This window comes from Magnusiomyces paraingens, assembly GCF_902498895.1.
Source record: "Magnusiomyces paraingens strain CBS 517.90 genome assembly, contig: contig2, whole genome shotgun sequence".
NCBI lineage: Eukaryota > Fungi > Ascomycota > Dipodascomycetes > Dipodascales > Dipodascaceae > Magnusiomyces > Magnusiomyces paraingens.
The window spans coordinates 3,342,554-3,359,126 of record NW_022474068.1 but is presented as its reverse complement, the minus strand read 5'-3'; the positions used below and the strand labels follow the sequence as shown (position 1 = coordinate 3,359,126).

At 37.6% G+C, this 16,573-nt stretch overlaps 11 protein-coding genes across 11 annotated transcripts; 4 read left to right on the top strand and 7 right to left on the bottom strand.

The window, feature by feature from the left end:
- Positions 1–51: 51 nt before the first annotated feature.
- SAPINGB_P002802 (uncharacterized protein) lies at positions 52–729 on the bottom strand (the record flags this gene model as incomplete). Its single annotated transcript, XM_031997520.1, has 2 exons — positions 52–465; positions 532–729. 2 exons carry the CDS (start codon positions 727–729, stop codon positions 52–54), a joined length of 612 nt encoding a protein of 203 aa, XP_031853411.1.
- A 900-nt stretch (positions 730–1,629) lies between these two features.
- SAPINGB_P002801 (uncharacterized protein) lies at positions 1,630–1,926 on the top strand (the record flags this gene model as incomplete). The annotated part of the gene is made up of 1 exon (XM_031997519.1): positions 1,630–1,926. The coding sequence occupies one exon, from the start codon at positions 1,630–1,632 to the stop codon at positions 1,924–1,926; it is 297 nt and encodes a 98-aa protein (XP_031853410.1).
- A 248-nt stretch (positions 1,927–2,174) lies between these two features.
- Positions 2,175–2,824, bottom strand: SAPINGB_P002800 (40S ribosomal protein eS27; the record flags this gene model as incomplete). Its single annotated transcript, XM_031997518.1, has 2 exons — positions 2,175–2,420; positions 2,822–2,824. The coding sequence occupies 2 exons, from the start codon at positions 2,822–2,824 to the stop codon at positions 2,175–2,177; spliced, it is 249 nt and encodes an 82-aa protein (XP_031853409.1).
- A 1,209-nt stretch (positions 2,825–4,033) lies between these two features.
- SAPINGB_P002799 (uncharacterized protein) lies at positions 4,034–4,709 on the bottom strand (the record flags this gene model as incomplete). The annotated part of the gene is made up of 4 exons (XM_031997517.1): positions 4,034–4,156; positions 4,204–4,306; positions 4,373–4,453; positions 4,555–4,709. 4 exons carry the CDS (start codon positions 4,707–4,709, stop codon positions 4,034–4,036), a joined length of 462 nt encoding a protein of 153 aa, XP_031853408.1.
- Positions 4,710–5,344: 635 nt separating this feature from the next.
- Positions 5,345–6,556, bottom strand: SAPINGB_P002798 (uncharacterized protein; the record flags this gene model as incomplete). The annotated part of the gene is made up of 1 exon (XM_031997516.1): positions 5,345–6,556. The coding sequence occupies one exon, from the start codon at positions 6,554–6,556 to the stop codon at positions 5,345–5,347; it is 1,212 nt and encodes a 403-aa protein (XP_031853407.1).
- Positions 6,557–8,170: 1,614 nt separating this feature from the next.
- On the top strand, positions 8,171–9,142 carry SAPINGB_P002797 (uncharacterized protein; the record flags this gene model as incomplete). The annotated part of the gene is made up of 2 exons (XM_031997515.1): positions 8,171–8,459; positions 8,718–9,142. The coding sequence occupies 2 exons, from the start codon at positions 8,171–8,173 to the stop codon at positions 9,140–9,142; spliced, it is 714 nt and encodes a 237-aa protein (XP_031853406.1).
- Positions 9,143–9,229: 87 nt separating this feature from the next.
- SAPINGB_P002796 (uncharacterized protein) lies at positions 9,230–11,071 on the bottom strand (the record flags this gene model as incomplete). The annotated part of the gene is made up of 1 exon (XM_031997514.1): positions 9,230–11,071. One exon carries the CDS (start codon positions 11,069–11,071, stop codon positions 9,230–9,232), a length of 1,842 nt encoding a protein of 613 aa, XP_031853405.1.
- Positions 11,072–11,492: 421 nt separating this feature from the next.
- SAPINGB_P002795 (uncharacterized protein) lies at positions 11,493–12,041 on the bottom strand (the record flags this gene model as incomplete). Its single annotated transcript, XM_031997513.1, has 1 exon — positions 11,493–12,041. The coding sequence occupies one exon, from the start codon at positions 12,039–12,041 to the stop codon at positions 11,493–11,495; it is 549 nt and encodes a 182-aa protein (XP_031853404.1).
- Positions 12,042–12,906: 865 nt separating this feature from the next.
- SAPINGB_P002794 (mitochondrial 37S ribosomal protein bS6m) lies at positions 12,907–13,281 on the top strand (the record flags this gene model as incomplete). The annotated part of the gene is made up of 2 exons (XM_031997512.1): positions 12,907–13,214; positions 13,263–13,281. 2 exons carry the CDS (start codon positions 12,907–12,909, stop codon positions 13,279–13,281), a joined length of 327 nt encoding a protein of 108 aa, XP_031853403.1.
- A 152-nt stretch (positions 13,282–13,433) lies between these two features.
- Positions 13,434–14,867, bottom strand: SAPINGB_P002793 (uncharacterized protein; the record flags this gene model as incomplete). The annotated part of the gene is made up of 1 exon (XM_031997511.1): positions 13,434–14,867. One exon carries the CDS (start codon positions 14,865–14,867, stop codon positions 13,434–13,436), a length of 1,434 nt encoding a protein of 477 aa, XP_031853402.1.
- A 369-nt stretch (positions 14,868–15,236) lies between these two features.
- On the top strand, positions 15,237–15,530 carry SAPINGB_P002792 (uncharacterized protein; the record flags this gene model as incomplete). Its single annotated transcript, XM_031997510.1, has 2 exons — positions 15,237–15,276; positions 15,340–15,530. 2 exons carry the CDS (start codon positions 15,237–15,239, stop codon positions 15,528–15,530), a joined length of 231 nt encoding a protein of 76 aa, XP_031853401.1.
- Between the last annotated feature and the right edge of the window lie 1,043 nt (positions 15,531–16,573).

Here is a 16,573-nt window from a genome sequence, read left to right as displayed (position 1 = left end):
TCTTTTAAAAAAAAATATTTTCATGATGAGTGTAAATAACCAAATCAACACTTATATTATAGACTTGACCTCAAAAAATCTTCTCAAATAGTAGATTTGAAACAAAGAGTTCGCAGCAACAACTGCAATTTGAAACAAACTCCACCATTTAACCCTAGCGTTTGTTGATTCAGCTGTATTTCTGTGAATTCTTTCTCTAATAACAATGTAAGCTTGTTCATTCTTGATAGACTGGACATTATCGGCAAGTTTTCTAACTTCATCCTCGAGAGATCCAGGCTGGACATCTTCGGTACCCATGTAAATAACACCATGAACGTGAAAAGTCACATCCTTTGTGCCAGTAGCACTAAATTCGTTGGAAAAGCAGTACTCATATCTACCGCTGTTTTGAATATCGACACTAACATCGCCATCAGCAACTTTCTGCTTAGTAGCAACTCTGTTTCCGCTAGGATCCGTAATCTAAAATTACAATCAGAATTAGTTTGACAATGCTTAAAAAATAACCTTAGGTCTTATTTGACTTACCCAGAAATCGGCAATCGGCTGCTCAGAAGAATATGGGTCTCTGTTACCAATTTGAAAAGTAACAGCTAGCTGATCACCCTTCTTGACATCTTCAAAAAAGCATGCTTTACCCCACGATGGTAATAAGTGGTTGTGCGCCGAAACAGAAGCTGCTAAGAAAGCAAGCGAAATATACAGTATTCTGACAAAAGTGAACATAGCTATTTATCGAAATGATTTCCTAGTTTAGGTCTGGAAAATGAAGTTTAATAGTTCGAACAAAGCCAAAGTTTTGTGAAAAGAAGTGTTGGTATTAGTTAATAATGTTGAAAGCAAACCACAAACGTAATCCCTAGTTGTTTTTTTTCTTAAACCTTTATATAATTCTGATTTAAAGGTTTCAAAAAAATTCTAGATATCAATATTCAGGCTTTAATGACTATTTAATGTTGCAAAAAGCTCTTTCTCGATTGACTACTAGTGAAATGTGCTGGAGAAGTTATATTAGTGAAATGAAGATTATTGCAAGGATCGTAAGGCCCAGTTCAGACACGTAATCAATTGTGATGAGAGGGGTCCCACACGAGTGAGAAAAAACAAAACAAAATTACACTCATAGTAAATTTGTCAGATATTAGGTAATGGTTTAGTCATGTGACATATTATTAATTTATGGGCGTCTGTGTTTGTCAAGTACACATTTCAGCCAAAGGAGTTCACAGTCTGGTATTGGTAAATTTTTATTGTTATCAAGGTGGACTAAGCTTGCGTTGACTACTTAGACTTCAAAAACGACTACACTACAGTCACTATTACTATTACGTACATGTACAAATTTTCGAAACCACTTAACTAAAGAAACGCATTAGTTAAAAATTGTTTTCTGTTTTTTTATTTCGGAATCACTGGTCATTTTCTTCAATTCTATTTCTTGCAATTGAAAACCCTCAAGTATGTCACTTACTAAATTGTTTTCTTTGGTTTTTCAAAACGAAGGATGAAGATTTGTGAGAAATGAGAAAATTCTTAGAAAAATAGCTAACAATGTGAAAAGACTTACAGTTAGAACAAGAATCGCTATACAATCAGTTTTTCTTATTTCTTTTTTAGAAAAAAACAATGTTCAATCCATACAAGACCAAAAATTTAGATCCTAGTGTAGGATTTACTCCCCGTCGAACTAGTGGATTTCTTAGTACACCACAGAAGAAACTGGTTCTCTATATTGTTGCACTGCTAATAATTGGTGGTATTATTCTAACAAGTATTAATATGAATTCTGATTCAGATGATACCATTTTGGTGCGAAAGAACCCTAAAAGACCACTCACTGAAGACCCATTACTGGATAGTAACGATGATGACCTTTTCGCTTATCCTGGCGAAAATGATGACAAGGACGCTGATTTAGATTAAAAATAACGTTTTAAGTAGGGGATTTGATAATAGTGAATATAAGCTCATGAGCTAATAATTTGTTATATATATCGTAAGCATAATTAGAAAGCAAAGATTTCAAAACAAAAATTTATTCAGACTAAAGCCCTCTTTCCTCAATTCTATAATGTAGAGGAAGAATATTGGTAATACATGTTTTTATTTATTCATATGAATACAAAAATTACTTTTTTTTTTCCATTATCTTCGTAAGTCATGCCAGTCGTTTACTTTCGTCGGAAAGAGCAGCCCTCAGTGAGCTTAGCCTTGCCACCAGTGGGTTGGCAAAGGACGTTAGAGCAAGAGCCGCAGGTAACGACAGTCTGGGCGTGAGAGAAGACAGTGGTGATGGAGAGGCATCCAGGGCACTTAACATCCATGAAGAAGGATCTGGGAGCAGGGACAAGAGTCTTAAGCTTGTGCTTTCTAGCCTCAGCTTGAGGAGTAGGGTTGAGAAGATCTTGAGCCAAAACCTATTTTTTTTGTTAGTAATTGAAAATTGAAAATTAAAAATAAAAACACCGAAAATCATTTAGAGCTCTTGTGATTGTATTGGTAAATCTTATTTGAATCAATAGCAACATCAATATGCGCGGGTATCAAAAATTTCCGCCATAAATGAAATGACAAAAGTCAGCTTAAAAAGATGATTATAAAATGAACTGGATAAACAAATTCAATGGATTTAACAATCCAACAATATTACTGATCAAATATAGTAATATTATAAAATTTTCAGCAAAAAAAAAATCGTTTCTATTGACATCAAACGTATATAAAGAATTTTTAATAACCAAGTGGCAACATCAGCAAGGCAAAAAACAAAAAATCGGTATTTTATAGTAAGAACCTATCGAACAAAAAGTGTCCATACCATTTTGATGTATATGAGCTATCTATCACGAAGTCAAGAAAGGGCCTTGAGTTATTGAAGATGTGATGCTTCTGGGTGCACAAAAGGAGCAAGAAAAAAAAAGAAGAGGGGAAGGGGAGGCCAGGGAAAAATTTTGTGTGTGTATATTGAAAAAAAAAAAAAAAAATCTATGTATAACCAGAGCCCTACAGTGTAACAACTAATGATTACATCATGATTACAAACACAATAATGTCATTTTACTTCATTTAAAGTCACATGATTTTGAGCGGTAATAAAGTTGAGTCCGTAAGTGAAATATTATCAGACTGAAATATTCAATAATAATATATTTGATACTGATTTGCGTGACTGTATTACCTAAAGTAATGTTACGCAAAAATAAGAAAATTGTCTTTCTTGCAATAGATTACCCCACTATGCAAGGCTGAATCAATAAAAAACATTAGATTCCAATAGCACTCATTTTGACAGATCTTTACTTTCTAGTCATTTCTAGTCATTTGTAAAAGGCAATTTGGCATTGTTTAAATAAATCACTGAAAGATCCAACTCATTAACATGTGATAATTTATTCTATTACTTAAGCCCATGTTTTTTTGGTCAAAGTAGAATATTGTGCATTGCTTAATGATATTGATAGTTCGTCACTAATTAGTGATTCTAGCTCAAAAAACTCTGTAGTTGCTTCTTCATTTAAATGTAAATATTTCCAAAAAAAAAAAAAAAAATACTGTGATATTTTACTGCTCTACAAGTGAGACAAAAAATTTTTGATTAAAATAAATACCTTTGACACGCAGATGTGGATAGAAAAGAAATTTATTAAATTGTATTTTGTTAAGCATTTATTCAAAGTAAACTCAAAAGGACTTGTTAGTTAAAATCTCTAAGCATATACAAGAATAAGAGCTAATGTTAAATGTCATTCAACTAACACAATTTGAATTCTTAAAAAGGTTGAAGACTTAATCATGGTGCCTATTTGTAATATACAAAAAAAAATTAAAAATAAATAAACCGAGATGACATAATCATTTGAAGGAAAAAGTTTTTGTTACTGGTTTAACAAAGCTTAAGTGAAGTATGATGTCTGTCAAATGTTGTTAGAAATCAGTGCATATTCTGATCTAACCAGGGGGGTTAATGAAAACCACTGTTGGTCATTCACTTGAAAGGTTCTCCTTATTTATTCCTTTTTCGTTGGGGTTTTCAGGCCGTAGGTTGATTGTTGTCTAAGTTTTGAGGTGTCGTTCTGCGTTTCACATTGGCTATAGCGTCTTCAAGATCCGGATACGCTTCCTTGATGGCATCCCCAAGAATCTCGCGAAACTCCTATTGACCAGTTAGTAAACAAATTTAGATATTTTGTATTGTCTTACCGCCATGGCTTTCATTTTGCCGTTAATGTACTGGTTTTGTTTTGCAGCAAGCTCGACAAACTCTCGAGTATAGACATCTGGATTACGGCCGTTTTCGATGTACCTGAAAAAAAGAAAATGAAAAAAGAGGTCAGTTCTAAGTACTTAAGATACCTTGATTACCACTTACTGTACTACATCTATGGGGAACTCCTCTTTCAATCTGTTACTCTCAACAGCCAATTCATCTAACTGACGCGTCATCAATGACCTATGAAAAATCAAAACACATTTTTAGTTAATTATCTGTACATGAATAGATACAAAGACTTGTTCTCTTTCTAATTGTTTTATCTCCCTGTAAAGGCTTACACTCTGTCAGTTAGGCCTTCTCGGGACTCTCCCGTACCCTGAAAGTCGTGGACCATGATTCCCATTTCAATGAGAGTTTGGATAACGCGCCGAAGCTGATCCTCTGTTTCCAGAAGCTCAGTAGGCGCTGTTGGCAACACTTTGGGAGTCGGCATGAGAGTGTGGTGTGTTTATGTGATATTGTTGGAAAGAAGGTTGTGAAATACAAAAGGTAAACGATAGCAATAGTTTTTGGTGGTGCCTTTTCATTCAAAACAAAAGAAAAAAAAAATTATAATATTTGTATCTTCCGGATGATGCAGCGTTAACTAAATGATTTTGTAAGATAATATTGGGCTTATCGTACAAAAAAAAAGATTCAACATTTTGTTTAGAAATTTAAGATATGATGATTAAAATTTATCATAATGTCATAGGCATATATTATGAAAACTGAAGAGGATATGAAGATGATTTCAAGCCAAATATTTTTCTGTTAATATAATAATTATTACAATATTTTATTATTTTCTCTTTTAAATTTAAATTAAAAGTGAGGGAGTGGAGAGTCTCTCTTGAATTTAAACTTAACTTTCTTGGTTGTAAATAAGCAAAAGGGAATTCATTTGGTACAAATTAGAAAGTGGGAAAAAAAGGCAAGAAGTAGCCTAATGAAACAAATTAGGAAATTAGAAAATTAAAAAATTAAAAAATTAAAAAAGAAAACTTCATAGCTAATATCAAAAAAAAATTACTTGAGTGTATCATTAAAACGTTCGTAAGGGATTGAGATAAAAGAAACAAGCTTTGATTAAGCAACAATCAAACTCTGGTCAGGCAAGAAAAACTCTCTGTGAGTATGCTCGACATTTAATTCGGAAAGATACTTGGAAATATCAGTCATGAATGAAAGAGGACCAAGGTAGTAAACGTGCGTGTTCTGAAGTTCCTCAGGAGATGTGGGGAGAAGTTTCTTAATATCATCACTAGTAATGTGGCCAGTCTTATTTGGAGCTTCAGTGGATGAAAGCTTAGAATAGTAGCTAACAACATTGTATTTTCCCTTTGATTCAGCTTCAAGAGAAGAAAGTTCCTTTGTAAAAGGTTGGTCTTCTGGATCGTGTACTGCATGTACAAGTGTTGCAGAAATGTTTGGATACTGAGAAACAACCTGCTTAGAAAGTGAAATGATAGGGGTAATTCCAATGCCGCCTGCAATAAAGATAATGTTTTTAGTGGTTTCAGGTTCAGCGAGAACAAAATCACCTTCAGGAGGAGCAATTTCTACAACATCACCAACCTTGAGAGATTCATGGATAAAGCCAGAAGCCTTGCCATTGGGAATCTTTTTGACAGAGATGCGGAAAGTCTTACCATCACCAATGTCAGAAAGAGTGTATTCACGGCGGACAGTGCCTGCGGAATTAGCAAAGTATTTTTCATCGTTAAGCTTGATACCAATGTACTGGCCAGGTTTTCCAGGCTTAACTCCACGACCATCCTTAGGAGCAAGAACAAGAGAAACGACATTGGGGGTTTCTTGAATCTTTTGTTGGACGATAAAATCGCGGTAGCCGCGCCACTCGCCGGCCTCATACATCTTTTCCTCAATGCCAATAAGAAGCCCTGCAAGATCGGTGTATGCAGCAGTCCAGGCTTCAAGAACAGCTGGAGTAGCCACATCTTCACCAAGAACTTCCTTCATAGTAGCAATTAAGTATTTGCCGACAATTGCATAGCCTTCAGGTTGGACATTAAGAACGACGTGTTTGGCAGTGATACGCTCAACGAGATCAGTGAGTTTTGAGAGATCATCAATATAAGTAGCGTAGAGAAGCAGGGCATGTGCTAAAGCACGGGGTTGAGCACCAGTAGCTTGGTGAGCCTGATTGAAGATACCCTTGACCTCTGGGTTTTCTGAAAGCATATTCTGATAAAACCGAGTAGTGAGGGTCACCCCGCCTTCCTTAAGAATAGGGATGCAGGCCTTAATGATATTGACTTGTTCAGGTGTGAGAGGCATGTTTAGTAAAGTGTGTATGTATTTGTGTTTCTTTTTTTCAGTGATACAAAATAGAAAGTGAAGATAACTCTATGTGACGATAGATTGAATGAATGATTTGTAAAAAAAAAAAAAAAAAGAGAAGATAAAGGATTTAAGACTACGGCATTCAGGAGTATTTATATATCCAGAATTTTTTATTAATTAAAAAATAATAATTCCCCGTACTACTAACATTACAGTCTATTAGTAAACTAGTGTTAGTGGAATATTTTGGTGGTAATAATAATAATAATAATAATACCACCATCACCTACACCATTTGGTCTTCAATTTAGTTTATTAGGACCGCCCGAGTCAGTAGCAGTTACTGTTTTCCAGGCCGAGCATATTAAAAACTCGCCCGAGGAGAAGTACGGCTGCAACTATCATGCACAATCTTCTACCAAACTGGAGCGCCACTCTTCCTGCTCAGCAACAACGTGAACTTTAGATATTGTTTCTTTGCAACAGGTAGTAAAAAAAAAAAAAAAAAAAGGTTCGCATGAACCACAGATTAAATTGGAATCCGGGTCAGAAGCAAAAATATATTATTAAAAAAAAAAATTAAGAAATAAGAATAAAAATAAAAATTAAAAATAAAAATAAAAATTAAATGAGCCTAGAAGTAAATCCAAAAGAAGAAATCCCTATTAATTAAGACACTGTGGCTGTTTTAGCAAAACCAAATAGCGTTTTTAAAGCAAAAGGTCTCGAGCTAGTGTGTTTTTGAAAATGCTTCTTTTCAAATATGGGCAGAATAATCAGCATCGTAGGGCCAATGATTGGCTATTTTTTTTTAGTTTTCAAAAAGCGCATATGCTTTTTGATGGTGTCATTGTGGCCTGGCAATTCGTACCGTCAATTCCTCTTTCTTTTCTGTTTTCTTAAAAAAAAAATAAAATAAAATAAAAATAAAACTATCAGGAGAAAAGTGTCAAGTCCGGCCGGGTTTCTTGAAAACTAAAAAAGAAAGAAAAAAAATTTTCAATTATCGTCGTGACGTTCCGTTTTGACCGTTTTTTTTTATTTATTTATTTATTTATTTTTATTTTTTTGAGTATTTTGAGTATTTTGAGTACGATTTTCCAGATCGATCTCACAATGTTGAGCCACTACCTTATTTTTCTTTCCCCTCCAAAAAAAAAAAAAAAAAAAAAGCTGGTGATGCCCGGCCGACTCCTAAAAAAAAAAAAAAAATTAAAGTTCATTTGCGGGTGTTGTTTAGGCAGCACATGTGGAAAGCCCAGAATGACGTGTATTTATCAAAAATAAAAATCTAATCACGTGTGTTTCTATGAAATTTTCATAAACCTTCCACCCGAGAATTTCAGAATATATCAGACATAACGCTATCAAAATTCCATTTTGGAAATTATCTTTCCTTTTTTTTTTGTCACAATCCACCAGCAATATATTCAATAACAAACGACCCACAAAAATTACTCGGGCGACTTTTTTTTTTCTTTTAGTTATTTTTTTTTTCATCATTCGATTATTTGCTTGTAAACTATTTTCTTGTCGCTGAAACTTATAGAAAACTCATTTTCCTTCCTTTCATTTCCTTTCATTTCCTTTCCCTTCTGCCTTTCGCTCATGTCGAACAAATCGTCAGCCCCAACTTCACCAACACCTTCAGACATTCTTGCAGCATCACTTGCTACACTCGATTTCACGCATGTTTTTTATGATGTTGAGGATCCATTATCATTAGGCATGGCATACCTATCTCTGGTCCCTCAGGGACTCACAATTGGGTATGCTACACTGATGCTGTCGCGCCGTGAAATGGAAACTTTTATGATGTTTGCAGGACAGCTTGCCAATGAGCTTATTAATGGAATCATCAAAGACATTATCAAACAAGAACGACCAAACGAAACTTGTAAGTTTATCTATTAATTATTATTTTTTTTTTTTAAAAATAATGCACACAAAAATAAAAGTATCGTTTAAGCGATAATACCAAACATCTAAGTTTTTGAAAGAAGCTCACAATAAAAAAATAAAAAAATATAAAAAAAAGGATACCTTATAAAATAATACTAACTAAAGATACCCCTTTCTCATACGAAATTTGTTTTACCAGTCTGCAACATTGTCAATTCTTGCCAAATTAACTTTGCTTCCATCACATTTTTAGTCGGTCAGGGCTACGGAATGCCTTCCGCACACTCTCAATTTATCTTCTTCTATGCCGCCTATCTCACCACTTGGATGTACACCCGCGCAATTCGCTTCTCAGCATTCAAGCGTGCATACCGTACAGTAGGTCTTTTTATTCTTGCCATCCTCGTCTCCTCCTCCCGTGTTTACCTTTCTTACCACACAACGGAGCAAGTCTGTGTCGGTGCAGGAATCGGAACTCTTTTTGGCGTCTTTTATGCTCTTTTTATTGGGCTCTTACGCGATACCGGTGTTGTTGATTGGGTTTTGAGCTGGCCGTTGGCTCATTTGTTTTACATTAAAGACACTTGCTTAGACCATGAATCTACCATAGAGATGGAATACAAACGCTGGCAACATGTACGACAAAAACAAAAGATTATTTCAAAGAAAAAGGATTAAACCTTATATTTGCATTAGAATGAAAAAAAAAATTTTTTTTTAATACCCCACACTTTGCATGTATATATTTTCATAAAAGACACTAAATCAAGGATCAACGTCAGGGATTGGGAAACGGGTTGCAGTATTGTAGTATGCTCCAGGCGTGATTTGAACAATCTCATTTCGTGGAAACTTGAGAAATGGAATATCATTTACTGTGCATGCCATGAGGTATCCATATAACACACGCAATACACTCTCATGCGCAATAATAAGCAAATCTCCCTCATTGCGTTCCATTTCCATAATCAGCGGCTCCAATCGCACAGCCAAATCGTGATACGATTCTGCGCGTGGGTACCGGTGATGGTATGGGTTTGCAACATGTACGTCATACTCTTCGGGATACAAATCTTGAATTTCCTTTGCAGTCAACCCATCCACAGCGCCAGGATTGAGTTGTGTCAATTCAGGACGACTAATTGTTGGATAGCCATCATCTGCAAAGTACTTTGCTGTCTCTATGGTTCGCAACCGTTTTGAACTCCATACTAATAACAGTCGCTTCTCTGGTACAACAGGAGTTTGCCAAATGCGCGAGGTTGTCGGAGTAGGCGTCGTGAACTTATCTTCTGGTGCAAGTGCAGGGGCCTTCTTTTTAGCTTCGGCCAAACGATGGGCAATTTCATCCTCACTTAGGGTAATATCTTTAGTCAAAAGAGGAGCGTCTTGCTTTTTGTCCTGTTGCTGAAGTGGAGTTGACACCCCGCTAACACCTGCAGTCGGGGTAGGCACTGCTTTTGTGGTTGTGGCAGTTTCAGCTGGAGTTCCAGAAGCTGTCACATCTATGCTTGCTTCAGCACGTGACACTTGTACCCGGTAAATCTCTTCAAGATGCTCCAAAACAGTACTCTTGAGCTTTTGAGCATAGTCATGACCCTTAGCTGAAAGCAAGTTATCGTTGCGGTAAGTCAGTTCTGAGGAGTCACTTTGCCCTGCTCGGGCAAACAAATAACTACCCGATTTGACATGCGTATTCATCAGAAAAAATACAATGCGGTTTTGAAGGTATCCAATGGGTGCGTGATTCATTTTAATATGTTCAACGCCATTAATGAGTTTTATGTAGCTTAAATCCGTCTCAAGGGCACCCATAGTTTCGTAAAATGGAATTCGCAATTCAATTCTGCGCAAGTAGTTGCGTACGGCGTCCTTATAGTCCACACCTTGAAAATCTGGGGATGAGAGTTTAACATCGCGAACGTTGCGAGCCACCAGGTGATCGTCAGTAGCAATACACTCCACAAAAAGCAAGCCAATTTTTTTTTCAGAAAACAGCTTCACTAGTTCTGCTCGGGCGCTGACTGAAGAGTTGACAGCATCGTAAATAGCCACTTGGCCTCCATCACCGAAAAATGAAAAAATATCTTTCATGCAAGCGTCAAATACTTTTTTGCGAAATTGCTGTGTTGCTTCTGAAGACTTGGGCTGGAAATAGTCATCTGGAACAATATGATTGGGGCCTCCTAGTTTACGACGGTAATCTCCGAGATGGAATGCATGGGACTTGACGCCGAGCCAACGTAAGTACCGCGTGAGAGCAACTGAATGATGAGTTTTACCGCGAGCAGGCAACCCCACAAGTACAACAGCTAGTTTTCCTGCATGAAAAAGCATACCGGAATCCGTAGTATACAGCTGAGCAGGCGAGATATCAGAAGGTTGAAGGTGTTGATGGACAGCATCAACATTAGTGTTGGATTCACGGCGTCTCATGGGACGTGGGGTACCCGAGTGAGTGGACCCACGCGAGCCCCTGCTGCGGTTAAAGGGTCCCGGAGCTGGCACATCTTCGACAAAAACAAGAGGAGCATCATTTTCGTCTTCGACAGAGGAGTCGCTGGCGATGGCATTATCTGAAGCAGATTTTGAAGGTGGCAATGACATTTTGGGTGTATAGTTTTTATTTAAAATACAAAATAAGAAAAAAAATATGGTGGTTATCAAGATAAGAAAGAAAGAAAAAAAAAAAAGAGAGAGAGAGGGAAAGAAAAAAAAGAAGAGAGAGAAAAAAAAATTAAATAAAAATGACGGAAAAGCGGAGGTTTTTAAAGTCAGTGACTAAACAAGGTTTTTTACGGGGGAATACACAGAAATGATTGGACATGCTGGGAAAATCTGGGGGGTCAAAAATTTATTTTTTTTTGTCAAATACATTTTGGCACATTAAAAAAAATTCATAAAAAAAAAAAACTTGTTTGAAGTAAACAATAAAATATTAAATACAGAATCATATCTCGTTAAAAAATGGGGGTGGTGGTGGGTGGGAATATATGCCCAAGTCTATTATAGTTATCGGTCATTGCTTTTAGTGGCTCTTAAGAAACTCTTCGTACTTTTCAAAAGTGTAGAGCTCATCCAGTTGCTCAGGCTCGGTGATCTTAACCTTGGCAATCCAAGCCTTGCCAGTGGGGTCCTCGTTGATGAGATTGGGCTTCTCAGAGAGATCAGTGTTACCTTCCAGAATCTCGCAGGAAACAGGTGCGTAAATTTCAGAGGCAGACTTGACAGACTCAACAGAGCCAATGGAGTCACCAGCCTCGGCGCTATCACCGGCTGCAAGAGTCTCGACGTAAGTAGCATCGCCCAGAGCATCAGCAGCGTAGCCAGTAATGCCAATGAAGGCCACATTATCAGGGAAAACGGCAATCCACTCGTGTTCCTCAGTGTACTTGACAACGGGATCGGAGCTTGCGTACTGGGTGACCGGACTGTTCTTGGTCAGAGTGTTGCTGGAGGAGAAGCGCACAAAGCGGGGGGCAGCGCGCAGGTACATGGGTGTGATGGAAGAGGAGGAGGCCATGGCCATTCTAGGGAGGGCCGAGCGGGTGGCTGAGCGAAAGACAGAGGCGAGCATTGGTATTTTATGAAGGAATTGAGAAGAACGGGTGTGAATATAGATAGAATAGAAAGAGATACTTGTTGAAGACAAGAGAAATAAAAGGGATAAAAAAGTAAGAAAGAAAGAAAGAAAGAAAATTTTCTTAAACCAAAAGGCGGAATGCACTGAGTTTATATATAAGTTGGCACAGGCCCAGTTTTATCAGCGAGCACCGGGTCGTTTGTTTTTTTGAGGGTGGCAGAGGTTGGTAGAGGCTAGTAGAGGTTGGCAATGGGCTGGTGATGGGCTGGAGCGAGCAGCGTGGCTCGATGAACGTGAAAAAGTTCTAACTCGGTGACATTTAGCCCTAACCCAAAATTTACTCGGTACACTTAAAAAAAAGTTACAGAGTTTTTTTTTTTTTTTTGGAAGAGCCAGTCAAAAAGAACAGCAGATAAGCGATCAAAGACGGCGGTTGGAGGAACCATAAAAAAAAAACAAAAAAAATTAAAAGAATAGCGGCTGGTGGAACGTCATAAATAAACGGAATTACTACTCCAGAATGATCCCAAACGGGCGTTTTTGGAGATTATTTTTCTCTATTTTTTCTATCCATAATGAATCCCTGTAACACAATGAGTGATTGATGGCTTGTGGCCTACAAACGAACAAGCAAAGGGATCTATCTCGGAGAAAATTCACTTGTTGCCACAGTATAAATAAGTACCTAAGTATATTTCAGTACCATCTACTCCTCCAAAGAAAAAAAAAAATTTCTAGCATCACCACTTAAAAAAAAAAAAAAAATTATTCACACCAGCCAGTCATAATCAGAGACGCTAATTCTCATCAGTACCTCTCAATAGCCCACTCTTATATTATATTACATATACATCCCAGCATGCTTTACGAAATTGTCGGAATCGCCCGTGCTGTCGGCAAAGAGACCGCCACCAAGGAGACCATCGAAGTCCTTAAGACCATTGGCAAACAGATCATTGACAACAGAGGTGTCGTCCGTGACATAAAAAGCTGGGGCATCCGGCCTCTGCCTAAAATCATGAAGAAGCACGGTGACTCGTACCTCTACGGTTCTTTCTTCTACCTCAAATTTGATGCCAGTCCTGGTGTCCAGTCCGAAATCTCAAGAATTCTTCGTGTTGACCGTAGAATGATTCGATCCACCGTCGTTAAGCTTGGTGGTGAAAGGTATGCATATTTCACTCATCATAACAATTCTTAACTAACCCATCTTAGCTTAAAAAACACTATGTAAATTATCCTGTTGCTACAACCATTACCCATTTTATGATTTCTTTTTTGTTTTGTTTCTGTAAATAATTCATTTTTTCCCTCCCTCTCTTTTCCTTTATATCATTATTATTATTATTATTATTATTATTTTTTATTATTTTTACACTTCTTCTATCAGTATCCCGACTTGTACTCGCGCAAAATTACAGGCACAGAGCTTGGGGGCAGACTGCCAAATTCAGTAACAACCTTTTTAATAAAGTCTGGTGGCGCAATATCGTATAGCACATGTGTGACATGAAGGTTTGGTGTAGTCTTCCAGTTCTTGAGCGCTGCCGAAGGTACCGGCAGCTTGTCCATAGATCTGGATAAATTAATGAGTGCATCGGGCGAACCAAGTTCATTAAATGTAAAAGAATCAAGCAGTACCTTATCAGAAAACTTGATGGATTGACACAGAACAACCACAGGGATATTACGCGAAGATGCTGCCAGCGCTACGGCGGCAGTGCCCACACGGGAGTAAAGCATTCCATTCGAAAGCATAGCATGTGCACCAACCATTACTGTCTTAACATCTTTGAGCACGTAAGTCAAACCATTCAGCAGAGTATATGATGTCGAAATCCCTGCTTTAGACAAAATCTTGGCAACGCTCTTACCTTCAAACAATGGCCGCGAATCCACCACAACTACCTTAAACCGTTTCCCCTGCTTATGAGCAGCAATCAATGTCGAAAGCACCACCTTAGACGATGAATATGTCAGAATTGTATCACCGTCATTAATATTGTTAATTGCATTCTCAACGATCACCCGGTCCGCATAGTCTAAACGCACACGAATAAAATTGTCAATCTGGTCATGTAAATGATCCTTAGCCTCAGCATCACTCACATCAATGCCTAAGTTGGTAATCTCTTGCTTAAGCCATCGAATGGAATTTCCCATAGCAATGCTCAACGGTCGTGCTGTTTTAAGGTGATCAATTTGGTGACTCAAATGATTTGTCAAATTTCTCGACAGCGTAGTTCCCTCTGGGGTCTTGTAATCTCGAATCACATCCTGGAACGCAAGCAGCATCGCACGACACCGTTCTGCAGAACCTGCAACGTGGAAAGATGCAAATTGCATTGCTAGATACAAAACAGAGGGATGAACTTCTTTATTTGCCTCGGCTGCAGAAGTTATCCGGGTCTGCTCAAGATGTCCAAACAATGTAAGTCGACTAGGGGCAGCGTTATGACTAATAGAACCCGCAGACCCTGGTGCACCTCCAACAGGGGCCGATCCGCCATCTCGACTAGCCACATTTCCTCTAGGAGTTTGCTGAGATCTTTTATCGGAAGATGCTTGATATTGTTGGCCCTGTTGACCCTGCTGGCTTTGTTGCTGTTGCTGTTGCTGGCCCTGCTTGGCCTGGCGCGGATCCGAGACCGCGGGAAGACCAGCTGCCACTTTTTGGGCTGCACGCTTTGCAGCTTTCTCAGCTTTCTTAAGTGCCTTTAAATCCTTTGCAGAAAGGATACCAGAATCCGCATCAGCTGTAGTAGGAGCAGGAGCAGCGCTCTGCGCTGGGGCCTGACTGGCTTCTTTGGCAGTGTCCATTGTGGTATATGGTATTAATATTGATTTTTTTCAATGCTGGTGGCTATGGGGAGGGGCTTCAAAAAATTGATACAGAAAAAAACAAAAACAAAAACAAAAAGAAAAAAAAAAAAAAAAACTTTACCAGGTATGACATTACAATAAGTTTTGTAATTAATATTTGGTCAGATTTTACATAATTATAGCTCGACCAATGAAGAGAATAGGAAAAAAAATTAGGCAGAAGGCAATCACAAACCTCCCAAAACCTACACTTTTCTCTCCCGCAATACAAAAGAAACCTTTCGGTTTTTGATTATAATCCTTCAACCCCATCTTTAAATTTTAAACTATCCCGATTTAAAAAAATCAACAAAATACACATTCACAATGGGCTTATACGAGGAATTATTAATTTGGGCTACTGTCGGTATGTTCAAGTCAAAATATTTGATAAAATGAGCCTTTGCTAACTTTTTTTTTTTTACAATAGGTGCTTGCACTAACGGTCTTGCCCGCGGCATCAGAAATAAGCCTTTGGCTTTTAAGCCATTAGGCTACCTTTACGGTGCCATCATCGGTGTTGGTCTTGGTTTTGTTGCTGAGTCTGCCAGAGCGCAACAGGCTGAGTTCAACAACAGAAAGGTTCAGGCTCTGCTTACCGCCAGAGAGTCGCGACAATAAATTATTCCCTTCCTCTCAGCATTCCCTTTCCCGTAACACATTTCATTCCAGCAAAGTACCAAAGATCGCGTGTTGACACGCAGCTAGGACAAAAAAAAAAAACTAAAAAAATTAATAAAATCCCTTCAATCTGCTTAAATCACCATTTTCAATTTCCCTTTTTCCTTTCTCCCCCCTTTCCTTTTCCATTGTACCTAATAACGGATCATTGCGCCAATATCCCACCAAGTTAACAACATACAAGCAATATTAACGATGACGAAATTATGCCATACTTTTGATTTAGATAAATACTAGATGTTAATGAGATTTTTTTTTCTCTTGAATTCTTTTTTTCTCAGAATTTGCTAGCTAACAGTGACCTCTTTTTATTTGTGAATTATGCTTTTTAAATTTTTTTTTCCATGCAATTATTTATCTGAAATGGCAGTAAATCATTATTCACAAGCTTGTTACTACAATTTTATCAATAGTTAATTTAGCTGCAATTGAAAAGACTTGCTCCTCGACATAACTTTAGATGGGATGGTAATTCGTACAAAGTTGCGCGCATAATTGTAAAGCGATATTATTCGAAACGGACTCAAGTTTACTCGTAGCCGTAGATCTGGGAATGTCAATAAGATATGGTATCTTAAGCCACGAGTCTTTTAGATGAATCCTAGAACTTGGAATCATTAATACCAGGTGGCAATAGATTAAGCTACATTAGATTAATCGCTTTTGCTAAATAATTTAAACGAGATAAGACTAAAAATTCAAATCAAACCCATTTTCTTTTTTTTTGTAGTCCAACTTCAGTTCACTTTTTGTTTTTTTTTTGACCGCTATGGCTGCTGTTTAGCCACAGGATACTATTTCCACTTCTCCCCCTACATTTTTGACGCAAACCCTGTTCTCCTAGACGACCACCTTTTTGTTTTTGTTTTTTATTTTTTTTTTCCCTGATCTCACCTGCTTAAGCTCACTCACTTTTCTCTTTTCACATCATTCTTCTCTATCCCATTTTCTTCAACTCCAAAAGAAATCTATCCATATAGACA